This window comes from Podarcis gaigeae (assembly GCF_964106915.1).
Source record: "Podarcis gaigeae genome assembly, chromosome: 14".
Lineage (NCBI taxonomy): Eukaryota > Metazoa > Chordata > Lepidosauria > Squamata > Lacertidae > Podarcis > Podarcis gaigeae.
In genome coordinates, this window is record NC_139690.1 from 10,886,788 (window position 1) to 10,899,468 (window position 12,681).

Below are 12,681 nucleotides of genomic sequence, written 5' to 3' on the forward strand. Positions count from 1 at the left end.
CAGAGAGGACAGGAGCAGAGACTCAGACATAGAGAGAGCAGAAGTGAAGGGAGAGTCAGAATCGGATGAAAGCCCAGGATGGGAGCTGAAGGCAGGATCTGAGAAGTCTCCTTCATCATGGTGGAGAGCCAGAGACGTCTCAGAAAGCTGCTGCAATGTAAGCTGGAGACTGGGTGGCCCTATTGCATTGGAGAAGGTGAGGGAAAACGCAGCCTAAAACCCAAAAGAGAAAGCAGAAGAGAAACAGAACTCTTAATCTGCGGTGATGAGCTGGGCTTTTTGTTTCTGGAAAAAAGAGCAAAATGGAACCAAACTCCATCTCTATGCTTCAGGAGAAGCAGGGGGGCTTTGAGTGCTTAGATAACTGCCAGTTATGTTTAAGATTCATCTTATAGAAATCATTGGTGATAGACACCCTCTTAGAAAAGGTAAGAAATGTGTGTTGTGTGGGCCAGATGTGCCCTTTACCGAGGAGATCACCTTAGTTGCACCTAGATTGGATTATTGCAATATGCTGTAACTGGGAATACAGAGGAAGCTTCTGTGGAACCTTCAGTTGTCATGGAATGTTAATGGGCCCTTGACATGGGACTGTTTTGCACATGTTCTGCATTGCCTGTGCTGGTTGTCAGTTTCTGGACAGTTTCTGGTTGTTTCTGGACACAATTCAAATGGTTGGTGATTACCTGAATGGCTTAGGTCCAGCATACCTAGAGGACTGACACCTCTTATACCGGCCTGCCTCCCTGCTGCCTAAGATCTGATGGAGAGGCCCTTTTATGTGTCTCACTTCAGCTGGAAGCATGGTTGGCAGAGGCTAGTGAGAGGGCCTTCTCTGTGGTGGTGCCCTGGTTGTGGATTTCCCCTTCCCCCCCTTCCAAGATTCAGGTGGTCTCCCCTTTGCCTGTTTTCTACCAACTAGACCTTTCCATTTCCCTTGCCAGCTAGATAAATGTATTATGCCTGACCCTGCTGTAATTTAACTGATGCTGTAACTTTATTGTGAGATTGTAATTTTAATTGACTTAAGCCTCCTCGATTGACATGGAGGCATAAAAAAGCTGGCTAGCATTTCCCCCACTTATAAATAAGATATTAATTTATCCTTTCAGTGTAAATGCTCCTTCACAGAGCACACGAAGAGAGGACCAGTCTGAAAAAGCATTTCAGCCTATACTTAGGAAGAGAAGGGAAGCAGAGAGATAATATGCTCAGTTCAGTTTTGCATGGTTATTGAATTTTCTCGGGAGTGGAGGTTGGTTGATTAGGGTGACTGGCACCCTGCTCCACCAACTTCAGTCTGCTTTCAGTCAGGCCCCACCTGCCAGCCTTCTGATTTACTCCCAATCCACTGCTTATCAGCTTCCTCCTTAGTCTCAGTGTTGCCTTTGTAGAGGTGAGGATAGGAACAAAACTTGGAATTATTTGATTTTGCCTGTGTTTGGCTCAGGTTCCACCTATGTTTGACCTCTCAGCCTTCCACCCCATCAGTTCCAATGGGCACAGCCAACACTGTTTTATGTTATGTAGAGCATGATTTCCAATCAGATTTGATGAAAATGCTGTATATAGACAAGGCTGTGATAGCAGTAGATGTATCATCCATGCAGATTGACTGATTAGCTTTGTATAGAATTGCCCGGGAAAATTTGTTTGTTACTCAAACAGGGTACTTGTTAAGATGGATTTTTTTCTGTTTCAGCTGTGAGCCTTTCCCAATACTATTTTTTTTCTTTTTTTAGTTGGTACTGGAATTAAAAGAGCAAAACACACTGCTTAAAACAGAAAAGGATGAGCTGAACCGTCGGATCCAGGACCAGGCCAAAGAGATAACAGGTAACCTTGGTTCAGAAGTTTGGTTTGGTTGATGGTTTTTGCATGCGCGCGCACGCACACACACACACACACACACACACAATCCCTTCTTCTCTCCCTTTTCTCTCCTCTGCTTTTTTATCAATTAAGCAAAACTCTGTAACATGATGGGCCTCCACTTTGAATCACTGACCCCAAGGAACTCAGTATCATCACTCCCGGGAGAAAGCAAAGAGTGAAATGGGCTGTGTAAGCATCAAATTATCACCATGCAGAAAGGCTGTCTCTCTCTTTTCCCCATCCATTATTTGAGAGTAGGATATTGCACTGGTTCAGGGCTAGAGGCAATATCACATGGAGGATAAAACGTGCATAAGTGAATCCTGAACCAGCCTTACTGCCTCATTTGCATAGCATTGAATTGTGGGATTAGAATTTCTTTTTTTAAGAGAGCAGTTAAATGGTCTCTGAGCCTCAGATATTGAACTGTAGTGACACTAAAGAAGTTGCTTAAATCTTACTGAGGAATTGACCATTTCACAGCTGGATGCACTAGCTGCTAATGTGGTTCAAGGACAGGAGCTTTGTAGCCATACTGTTTCAAATCTTGGAGCTGGCCACAATTTCTTACTTAGGCTGCAATCCTACACCCACTTACCTGGGAGAAAATCCCAGTGTTCAGTAGGATTTCTGAATACTGGTTTGATCCAGTATCATGTAACCTCCTTGCAAACAAATTGGAATGAATGCTCTTTAAATGTCTAACATTGTTTAATTTCCCTGCAAACAAATCAGGATGAATTCCCAATAATAGGTCTTCTGGAAGCAACCATAGTCTCTAGATACTAAAATGCATTGTTTTTTGCTGTACAAATGTAATACAGTCGTACCTTGGTTCTTGAACAGAATGCATTCCGGGAGTACGTTCGAATCCCAGAGCCGTTTGAAAACCAAGGCGTGGCTTCTGATTAGCTGCAGGAACGTTCTGCAGTCAATCGGAAGCTGCGGCGGATGTTCGGCTTCTGAAAATCGTTCGAAAACCAGAACACTCACTTCCGGGTTTTGATCGTTTGGGAGCCGATTTGTTCGGGAGTCAAGGCGGTTGAGATCCAAGGTACGACTGTACAGTGGTACCTCGGGTTAAGTACTTAATTCATTCCGGAGGTCCGTTCTTAACCTGAAACTGTTCTTAACCTGAAGCACCACTTTAGCGAATGGGGCCTCCTGCTGCTGCTGCTGCTGCGCCGCCAGAGCCCGATTTCTGTTCTTATCCTGAAGCAAAGTTCTTAACCTGATGCACTATTTCTTTATTAGCAGAGTGTGTAACCTGAAGCATATGTAACCCGAAGCGTATGTAACCCGAGGTACCACCGTATATGTAAATTTGCATTTCATACTTTGTTTTACAGAGGTCATGGAGAAAAAGTTCACTGAGGAGACAAAGCAGCTAGACCTTGATTTGAACAATGAAAGGCAGAGATATCAGAATCTGCTTCAGGAGTTCAGCCGGTTAGAGGAGCGATATGATGACCTTAAGGATGAGATGAAGGTTATGGTGGTGAGTGGCTTAAAGGACCTGGAAAAGATTTCATTTGAAAAAGTTTCTAGGCTGAACAAGATCTTCCCTAGCAGACATGGGTCTGGAAACACAGATTGCATCTGCACAGCTGAAAAGTAGGGGGGGGGGGAGAGACACAATTTGGAGTAGAGAGGCAGGAGATGCAGAGGCATTGATTAATCCTTTACCAGCCCTAAATGGCCTTTAAAGCCCTAAACGGCCTTGGTCCTGTATGCCTGAAGGAGCGTCTCCAGCCCCATTGTCCAGCCCAGACACTGAGGTCCAGCTCTGAGGGCCTTCTGGTGGTTCCCTCATTGTGAGGTTACAGGAAACCAGGCAGAGGGCCTTCTTGGTAGTGGTGCCTGCCCTGTGGAACGCCCTCCCACCAGATGTCAAGGCAATAAACAACTATTTTACTTTTAAAAGACAACTGAAGGAGGCCCTGTTTAGGGACGTTTTTAATGTTTGATGCTGTATTCTTTTTAATATTCAGTTGGAAGCTACCCAGAGTGCGGCTGGGTGGGGTATTAATAATAATAATAATAATAATAATAATAATAATAATAATAATAATAATAAATATTTATTATTGTTGTCATTGTTGTTTTACCACCCTGCTACTTTCTTAGTCCCTCTCTTTCATTTGTCTTCGCATGACTGAGGCAAATCAGTCCCTGACTTCTACAAAGCACTCATGCATGAGATCTCTGGGGTTTGGAAGGGAAGACAAACACTAGAGCTATCATATTTTCCTGCCCGCTTTTCTTCCCCCACAGAGCATCTCCAAACCTGGACACAAGAGAACAGATTCCACGCATAGTAGCAATGAATCAGAATACACCTATAGCTCTGAGATCACTGAGGCAGAAGAATTTCCAATGAGAACAGAGGTAAGATCAAAGAATACAAAAGAATCAGAGTCTGTTTATACCTTTGAGACCACCATGGATTTCCCCCCCTTCAAATTGTAAATCGCTACTGCAATATCAGTTTTTCACTATGCTGTTCTTATAGGAAGGGTGTCAGAGCCACCCGAGGTCCCAGCTCACAGGAGACCAAAATCCAGTCCAAGTTATATACAAAAGGTTTTATTGAAGAACATTGTTGTCGTTACATCCAAGCTCCGTGGCTCAGCATCTGTTACCCTTAGATGTTTGAAGTCCCCTCTGAGTCAGTCCCGCCCCTGCACCAGCTTAAGAGGCTTGTACTGCTCCACCTTTTCCTCTCCTTCCTTTTCTGCAGGGTCTTCCTGCCCCCCTGTGCTCCCTCCCTTCGGGACTCCCCCGAGGCTGAGTCTTCTGACGCCTGCTCCCCCCTCCTTCGTGCTTTGGGACCAGGCTCCTCCTCAGGGCTCTCCTCATTTCCGCGCGCCTCCACATTTGAACTTGGCGCGCGTACGTTGCTTCTGACCTTCCTTTCGACCGTTACGCTACTCTCGGTACTACACTCCTCCCCTTCCTGCAGGACGTTCTGCTCCGAACTCCTTCCCCTCTCTGCTCCCTGTTCTGCTCCTTCTGACACACTGGTAACTCCACCCCCTTCACTCCGTTCCAACGGAGAGGCCGGTCCCGATCTCCAACCCCCACTGGGGATTCCCTCTTCGTTCCCCTGCTTCTGACTGCTTCCCTCTCTACTGCCCCTTGGCCTGACCAGGGGGGCTCCCTTTTGGGAATCCTCGGATTCATTTGACAGACTCACTGACAACCTCGGGTCATCGTCGTCCTCTTCCTCGTCACCCTGGGACCCCTCCCCCTCGCTCTCTGTCCCTGAAACCCTGACAAAGGGTATGCTATTTCTGTGGACTCGAGTGATTTTTTTTTGAAATTGCATATCTTCTTCCATGATAAACTGTGTGCACATGTACTGTGTTTGACACACAACTGATAGCCAGGGTTTAACGATAACATCCTTGCAATCTAATTGTAACATGCATATATATAGGAGGGATAGTCCTGTAGATGCTGTGGAACTACAACTCCCATCAGCCCTAGCAAGCATGACCAGTAGTCAGGGGTGATGGAAGTTGTAGTCCAACAGCACCTGAAGGGTGCCATATTGGCAACCCCTAATATACAGTTACCCATATCTGCTTGGCATGAGTAGCCTTTTGCTAGTCAGAATTAGAAGAAGGGGTAGGAAGGAAAACTTGCAGCTGCAGGTAGTCAGCAGCTTTCAATCACATGCAAGTCCAACAATGTCATACTTAATAAAATCAAATGGTTGCAGAACTCCAGGGTTCCTAGGAACATTTTATGAAAATTACTTCTGTAAGGAAATGCTACTTCAGGATTCTTTTATACTGGTATCAGGAAACTTGTGTTTTATGGACTTAGGATTTCTGAAAATTCTGGTGGGTCTGGACTCCACCTGGTATCCCAAATTTACCAGTCTGAGAATTCAAGAAATGAATAAGCCAACAAAGCAGGCAACAGAGCATTGCATCTTGAACCAATTAGTAGTTTAAAGCTTTGCAAAACATTGAACTAGCATGTTGTTCAGGCATTATGTTCAGATAGGTGTCTTGACATCCCAATATTGGGTGAGCCTTTGAAATTTACTGGGATCAAATATTGTAACTTGTAAGGTAGTTTTCCAATTTAGATGAATTGTCATCTTGGTGATAGGGAGGGAGAGAGAGAACTATTTTTGAAGGGCACATTTTTAATGGCAGCTTGCTCTGCATTTTAAGTACTAGAAGGTTTGGGATATTTCCAGAATGATTACTCAGCTATGTTACTGCCTTAGGAAATGAGTATCAGTTATGAATAATTCAAATGTTGCTGCAGCTGCTTGATAATGGTTATATAGCACTAAATGAAAAATATTGGATGCTTATGGATGCATGATATGTTTTATGGTGGTGGAATTCATAAGCTGTTTTGTCTTATTTATTATTTGCTGCATATGGGTTTTACAACAAGAAAAGGGAACCAAATGCTTGCTTCGTCGAAGCACAAACTTGCTGCATTGGTTCTTGAAAGAGATGCTCCTCCAGCCATTTCTTGGGATAAGATTTCACTTTCTGCTTGGCATAAGCCCCTATTGTCCCCTCTCTTCCTAAAGAAGCACTACCTGGCTAGATAACCACCTGACAAGACACACAGGAAGATTTTCTTTTCTTTCCCTCTAATCATGGCGCTCAAGAACACAATCACTTGAAAGTGGGCAAAGTTTTTAAGGCAATTAATTGGTCCAGGACGCGTCTTGCCTGCTTTGTCAGCTTAGGTACTAGGTATGGTCCAGACAACAAGCCCTCTCACAACTCAACAGAACTCCCTTCTATCCAATAGGCAGCTTTGTGATTGGTGTTATTGTTTCAACCTATTTTCATTCACCTGGGGGAAACTGATACAAAGGTGCTGCGAAGAACCTGTTGTGTCTTTGAAATGCAAGCTGCTTTCCCTACTTCCATGCTGTTCTGTTTGGTTTAGTGGTGGTGACTCTGAGAACACCCACTAGGACAGAGGGCAGCTGAGTTTTTCACTCCTCTCTTATGAGTACTCTCTGTGCAGCTTCAGAGTAACAACAAATAACTTTTCAGCCATCCCCATTTCTCAGCCTGTTGAACTATATAGCTAGGGCTCTAGTCAGTACATAGAAAGATGCCTGGTATTGTTGACTTTCTCAACCTGTTGCTCTCCTGATGTTTGGGGCTACAACTCATGTAATCCTTGGCCATTAGCCATGCAAACTGTGGATGATAAGAGTTGTAGTTCAAAGCAATTGGAGGACTGCAGGCTGAGGAAAAGTGGCAGTGGCAGTGATGCTCTAGCCTCCCAGGAACAGGCTTTTCCAAATACCTACTACTTGATCTCTTTGCACAAAAATGTCAGGAATTGAACCTGGCACTTTTGCCATGCATAGCATGTACTCTACCATTGACAGCCGTGTGGAAGTATTTTGCTAGATAATAAGCTATAGCTGGAGGGACGCAGGTGGTGCTGTGGGTTAAACCACAAGCCTAGGACTTGCTGATCAGAAGGTCAGCAGTTCGACTCCCCGCAACGGGGTGAGCTCCGTTGCTCGGTCCCTGCTCCTGCCAACCTAGCAGTTTGAAAGCACATCAAAGTGCAAGTAGATAAATAGGTACCACTCTGGTGGGAAGGTAAACGGCGTTTCCGTGTGCTGCTCTTGTTTGCCAGAAGTGGCTTAGTCATGCTGGCCACATGACCCAGAAACTGTATGCTGGCTCCCTTGGCCAGTAAAGCAGGATGAGCGTCGCAACCCCAGAGTCGTCCGCGACTGGGCCTAATGGTCAGGGGTCCCTTTACCTTTGCCTTAAGCTATAGCTGATGCCTAAAGACCAAGAGGGATGCTGATTTGTTCTGTTTTTCTTGTTTATTTTCTTTCCCCCCTGAACTTTGTAGCTTCCCAAGGTAGGGGTGAACCCTTCTGTGCTCCCCAACCATTGTTCTTTGGATGCTAGCTGGAAAAAGGCGAGCTGAGGAACAGGGCACTAGGAGGAGGAATAGGGCATATTTATACCCCACTTTTTAAATTTGCTCGGGGGTGGCCAAAGGGAGGGAGTCGCACAGTTCCTGTAGGGAAAGTGAACCTTAAGCTTTTCTCCATTTTCTTCAAACTTGACAAGTCATACTGTATCATACTGGGGGAAAAAACATCGAGGACTGTTTAAATTTGTGTGGAGACCAGTCCTCTGTGCCATAGTTTCCCCTTCAATATAAAGTATATTTCATATCCTAGGCGTCTGCCATATGTTGAGTAGTGTGCGATGGGCTGTTGTGTTTTCTACTTAACTGATATCACTAGGGTATGAAAGCAATTGGTTATATGACCACTCCTTTGTGTTTTCAATATGCCACACACAAATGCAGAGATGAGCACATGCTGTCTTTGAATATCCAACCAAGTCATGCATTTCTGGGTATACGGAAATAATTCCAATTGCTTTCACATTTCACCGTGCTAGGTGATCTAATAGTAGATCCAAATTTTTAAGCAATGGTGTTTATCTCACTGCTCTTTGGTTACAGAAACTTACTGTCCTTATTATTTTCTTTGAAACTAACTGCAAACCTACTCTTTTTTCCCTCCTCCCCTCCCCTTTCAAACAAATAAGAAGGAAAGGTATGATTGGTCATAGACCTTAAACCTTCTAGTTAGTTACTAGTTTTCTGCCTTTAAGGCTTTAGGATAGATGCTTTTTTATATTAGATTTATTTATCAAAATGACTTTTTAAAGTTGTGATTTCAAAAATAACCTTTGGAAAATTCTGGATGCCAGTAAATAGCTCTCCTAATCAAGTAACATTTATATACCTCTAGTCATTGCTTCCCTCCCACCCCTGCTCCTAAGAGACAGTCTGCATGTTAACATGCTCAGTCCGAACCAGCTTGGAAAAGTATCCCCATGGCGTTGCCTTCATGTGGTGTGGTTCTTCCATTTTGCATGGACCATTTCCCTACCAATTCCTTGTCCATGGCAACAGCTGATGCTGTTGGAGAAACTCTTCATGCCAGGTGAAAGAACAATGCCCCACAACTTATGCTTTTGTAATGAAGGAACCATCAGCTTTCCAGCTTTCTCCTCACGATGATAGCTAATGTGCAGACTGTCGCCCTCCCCCCCAAAAAAAAATTCTCCCTTTTTGTAAGTTGGAAACATTCTGACCTGCCCACAATTTCCCTTGAATCAGGAGCCAAGCGAGAAGAAAGCACCTCTGGACATGTCTCTATTCCTTAAATTACAAAAACGGGTTACAGAGCTGGAGCAGGAAAAGCAATCATTGCAGGATGAGTTGGACAAGAAAGAGGAACAAGCTCTCCGAACCAAGGTCAAGGTAAAGACCAAAATGGTTTGGCTTTGTTTATAATATCTGTTGTTTAGTCGTTTAGTCGTGTCCAACTCTTCGTGACCCCATGGACCAGAGCACGCCAGGCACTCCTGTCTTCCACTGCCTCCCGCAGTTTGGTCAGACTCATGTTTGTAGCTTCGAGAACACTGTCCAACCATCTCGTCCTCTGTCGTCCCCTTCTCCTTGTGCCCTCCATCTTTCCCAAGATCAGGGTCTTTTCCAGGGAGTCTTCTCTTCTCATGAGGTGGCCAAAGTATTGGAGTCTCAGCTTCAGGATCTGTCCTTCCAGTGAGCACTCAGGGCTGATTTCCTTCAGAATGGACATGTTTGATCTTCTTGCAGTCCATAGGACTCTCAAGAGTCTCTCCAGCACCATAATTCAAAAGCATCAATTCTTCGCCGATCAGCAATATAATATAATATAATATAATATAATATAATATAATATAATATAATATAATATAATATAATATAATATAATATAATATATAATATAATATAATATAATATAATATAGCTATCCCTAAATACTGGTGAAATTTGGGGTCTTATTCCAGCAATGGTGTCCTGGTAAAAAGGCTTGTCAGAATGCAAGAGGGACATACCTAAGGCAAGATGCAGGCTGTAACCACCTGAGTGCTTCTCTGGCTTTCTCATGTGGTGTCTTTATTGTGTCAAAGGCAGCAGTTGTGTGCTCCTTAATTCTGCATTGTGTTGATTGATTAATTGGTGTTGGAGGCTCAGAGGCTATCCTTAATTTTAAGGACATTTTGCTTCCATCACACACACACTCCCCAAAAAGTTTGTAAAATTAATCATGCTGTTCTTCCTGCTAATTTTCTGTTTTGCAGATGTAGCTAGTTCTGGCTAAAGGATAAAACTTTATCTCTGTCTTTTGTTCCCCCAGGAGGAAGAAAGGCCTCAGATGAGAGGCGCAGAGTTAGAGTACGAATCACTTAAGGTAATTCTGGATTTTTTAAAGTGACCCAATCCTATACATTACCCTAAAACAGCCATAATTAAAAGAGCATATTACAATAGTATTTACAAAGGATTTTGTGTGTGCACAATGTTTTACATATGCCATATAGTACAGTAATCATTACCAGGACACCGTAAGAGAGGCTATCTCACGCTCAGTGAAGACTTTCCCCCCAAACCCCACTCCAAACATTTCTAATTTGCATTGCATTGAGAGAGCAACTGTGTTTGTGTTCCTCCCTCTTTGCTTCAGCGCCAAGAGCTTGAATCCGAGAATAAGAAACTCAAGAATGAGTTGAATGAGTTGAGGAAGGCCCTGATGGAAAAGAGCGCTCCTAACGTCACGGCCCCCGGTTCCCCAGCGTATAGGGTCCTCTTGGATCAGATGACCTCTGTCAGCGAGGAGCTGGAAGTACGTAAGGAGGAAGTCCTCATTCTGAGGTCTCAACTCATGAGTCAGAAGGAGGCAATTCAGCCTAAGGTAAGTAGCGGAAAGAAAAATTGAACAACATGAATTTTGATGAGAGAGCAGTTTGCTTGAGCAATGTAGCTTTTCCTCTCCCCAGCAGAATCCATTATTGACCTGAGTGTGCATCTGGATGCTACCATGGAGAGGGGGAAATCTGACCCCACCCTCTCCTGCAACACTACTGATTGCATGTGAGGTGCACCGGCTTTGAAAGGAAATCACACCACAATCTCCTGCACTGTTGGAATACTCTCAGTGCTGCTGAAATAACATGATGCAAACAACCTTGAATAACGGGGGTGGGGGACCTGTAGCGCCCACCAGATGTCGTTCTACTGCAACTCCCTACTGCAACTTAGCCAGCATGACCAATGGTTAGGGATGATGTGGGCTGCAATGCAGCAACACATGGAAAACCTCGGCTCCCTTTCCCTGGTTTTGTAACGATAGATGCAGTTAAAATATGGTTGTCACCAATAATGGCAGCATAACTTGCCAGCAGTATAGGCAAGAAGCTTGATTTGTTTGGAAAGTTGAACGTATCCTAGAGAAGTGCCTGGGAGCCTCCATTAATACCATCTAGCAGATACCACTTGCACAGCAAGAATTGGATATACAGCACATAGTTGAAGAGAAGATGTGTACCTCCCATGTATGATGTACAGTGGAACTTCGGGCTGCGAACGTGATCCGTGCGGGAGGCACGTTCACAACCCGCAGCGCCGCGTCTGCGCACACGCGGGTCGCGATTCGGCGCTTCTGCACCTGCGCAAAGCGCGATTTAGCAGTTCTGCACATATGCGAGCGCTGAAACCCGGAAGTAACCCATTCCAGAACTTCTGCAACCCAAAAACACGTAACCTGCAGCGTCTGTAACCCGAGGTACCACTGTAATGTGTTGTGATGGTGCTGTGCGTGAATGATTGTATGTCTGTAGGTTTGATTTGCATCATCTCTTTTTTGAGGAGGAAGAGTTGTTTAAATCAGGTTCATGCAGGTGTGGATGTATGTGTAGTTACCCCCTCACAGAGAGAGAGGGAGAGAGAGAGAGAGAGAGAGAGAGAGAGAGAGAGAGAGAGAGAGAGCGCCATCCTCCCCAGGAGGAGGGAGATCCAATTTGCAAATCTATTCATTGCAATTTGGACCTGCCAGTGGAACTCTGTATGAACGAAGCAGTCTGTTTCAAAGTGATACTGGAACTGACTGGCAAGTCTTCTGGTGGTATACGCACGAGTTCATACAGGAGACTTGAAAATAAAAAGGGAAACTGGTGATCTTTAATGAGAACAAATATGAGTAACTAGCTTTGTTTGTTCCTTTTCCTGCTTGCAAATGGTTTACCAGGATGACAAGGTAACCTGATTTTCTTCTTGTTTGTTTGTTAAAAACATTTATGTACCATTTTTCATTTAAAAAATAATGATTCAGGGCAGGGTACCAGAAAATATCAGAACAAAGGTACCGCTGGTACCTTTCCCGGGAAAATCAGAGGCTCACTATGTCAGGTTCCTATTGGAAGACCGGACAAATGCTAGAACATTAGCAGTGGTGAAATTTTTATTGGTGGTTGCAAGAACCAATGATCCCTATCTTTAAGTCTGAACAAAATGCTTGTTTAACCTGGAGGTAGGCTGTCTGAATCGTGCATTGCTTTGTAACGATTTGTTGGGTCTCTGGACCGTAATAAAGATTGATTGATTGACATTAAAATCCAAAATTACAATACATTAAAAGAGCAACAACCATCCAAGAAATGGTCAGTTTATTTTAAATGCTAGAATATTCACTGAACATCATGTAACTGGTTGATGTGCTTTAGCAATCACAGAGTTTACATATGGTGTAAATGACACATATTGTTTTAAAGTGTATTATTCATATTATAAAAGTGAATTTTTTTACTTCTTATATGACCCAGAATCTCTGAGAAATGGATCTCCATAAGAAGGTGCAGGCTTCTTCATGGGTCTCACAATCAGCCTGATTTCTTGCATTTTGGCTGGGCAACAGCAGTGTTGCTTTTATTCAGTCCTTAATTTTTT

General features: G+C 43.9%; 1 protein-coding gene across 8 annotated transcripts in view; it reads left to right on the forward strand.

The window, feature by feature from the left end:
• The window catches only part of MYO5A (myosin VA), a 114,113-nt gene that overhangs the window by 79,139 nt on the left and 22,293 nt on the right, over window positions 1-12,681 (forward strand). For all 8 annotated transcript variants that reach the window (XM_083712387.1, XM_083712390.1, XM_083712392.1 and 5 more), the window contains exons 23-28: window positions 1,743-1,836; window positions 3,225-3,373; window positions 4,150-4,263; window positions 9,031-9,174; window positions 10,097-10,150; window positions 10,424-10,651. In XM_083712387.1, the coding sequence (XP_083568513.1) occupies window positions 1,743-1,836; window positions 3,225-3,373; window positions 4,150-4,263; window positions 9,031-9,174; window positions 10,097-10,150; window positions 10,424-10,651 (783 nt within the window). The remainder of the gene's footprint in view (window positions 1-1,742; window positions 1,837-3,224; window positions 3,374-4,149; window positions 4,264-9,030; window positions 9,175-10,096; window positions 10,151-10,423; window positions 10,652-12,681) is intronic.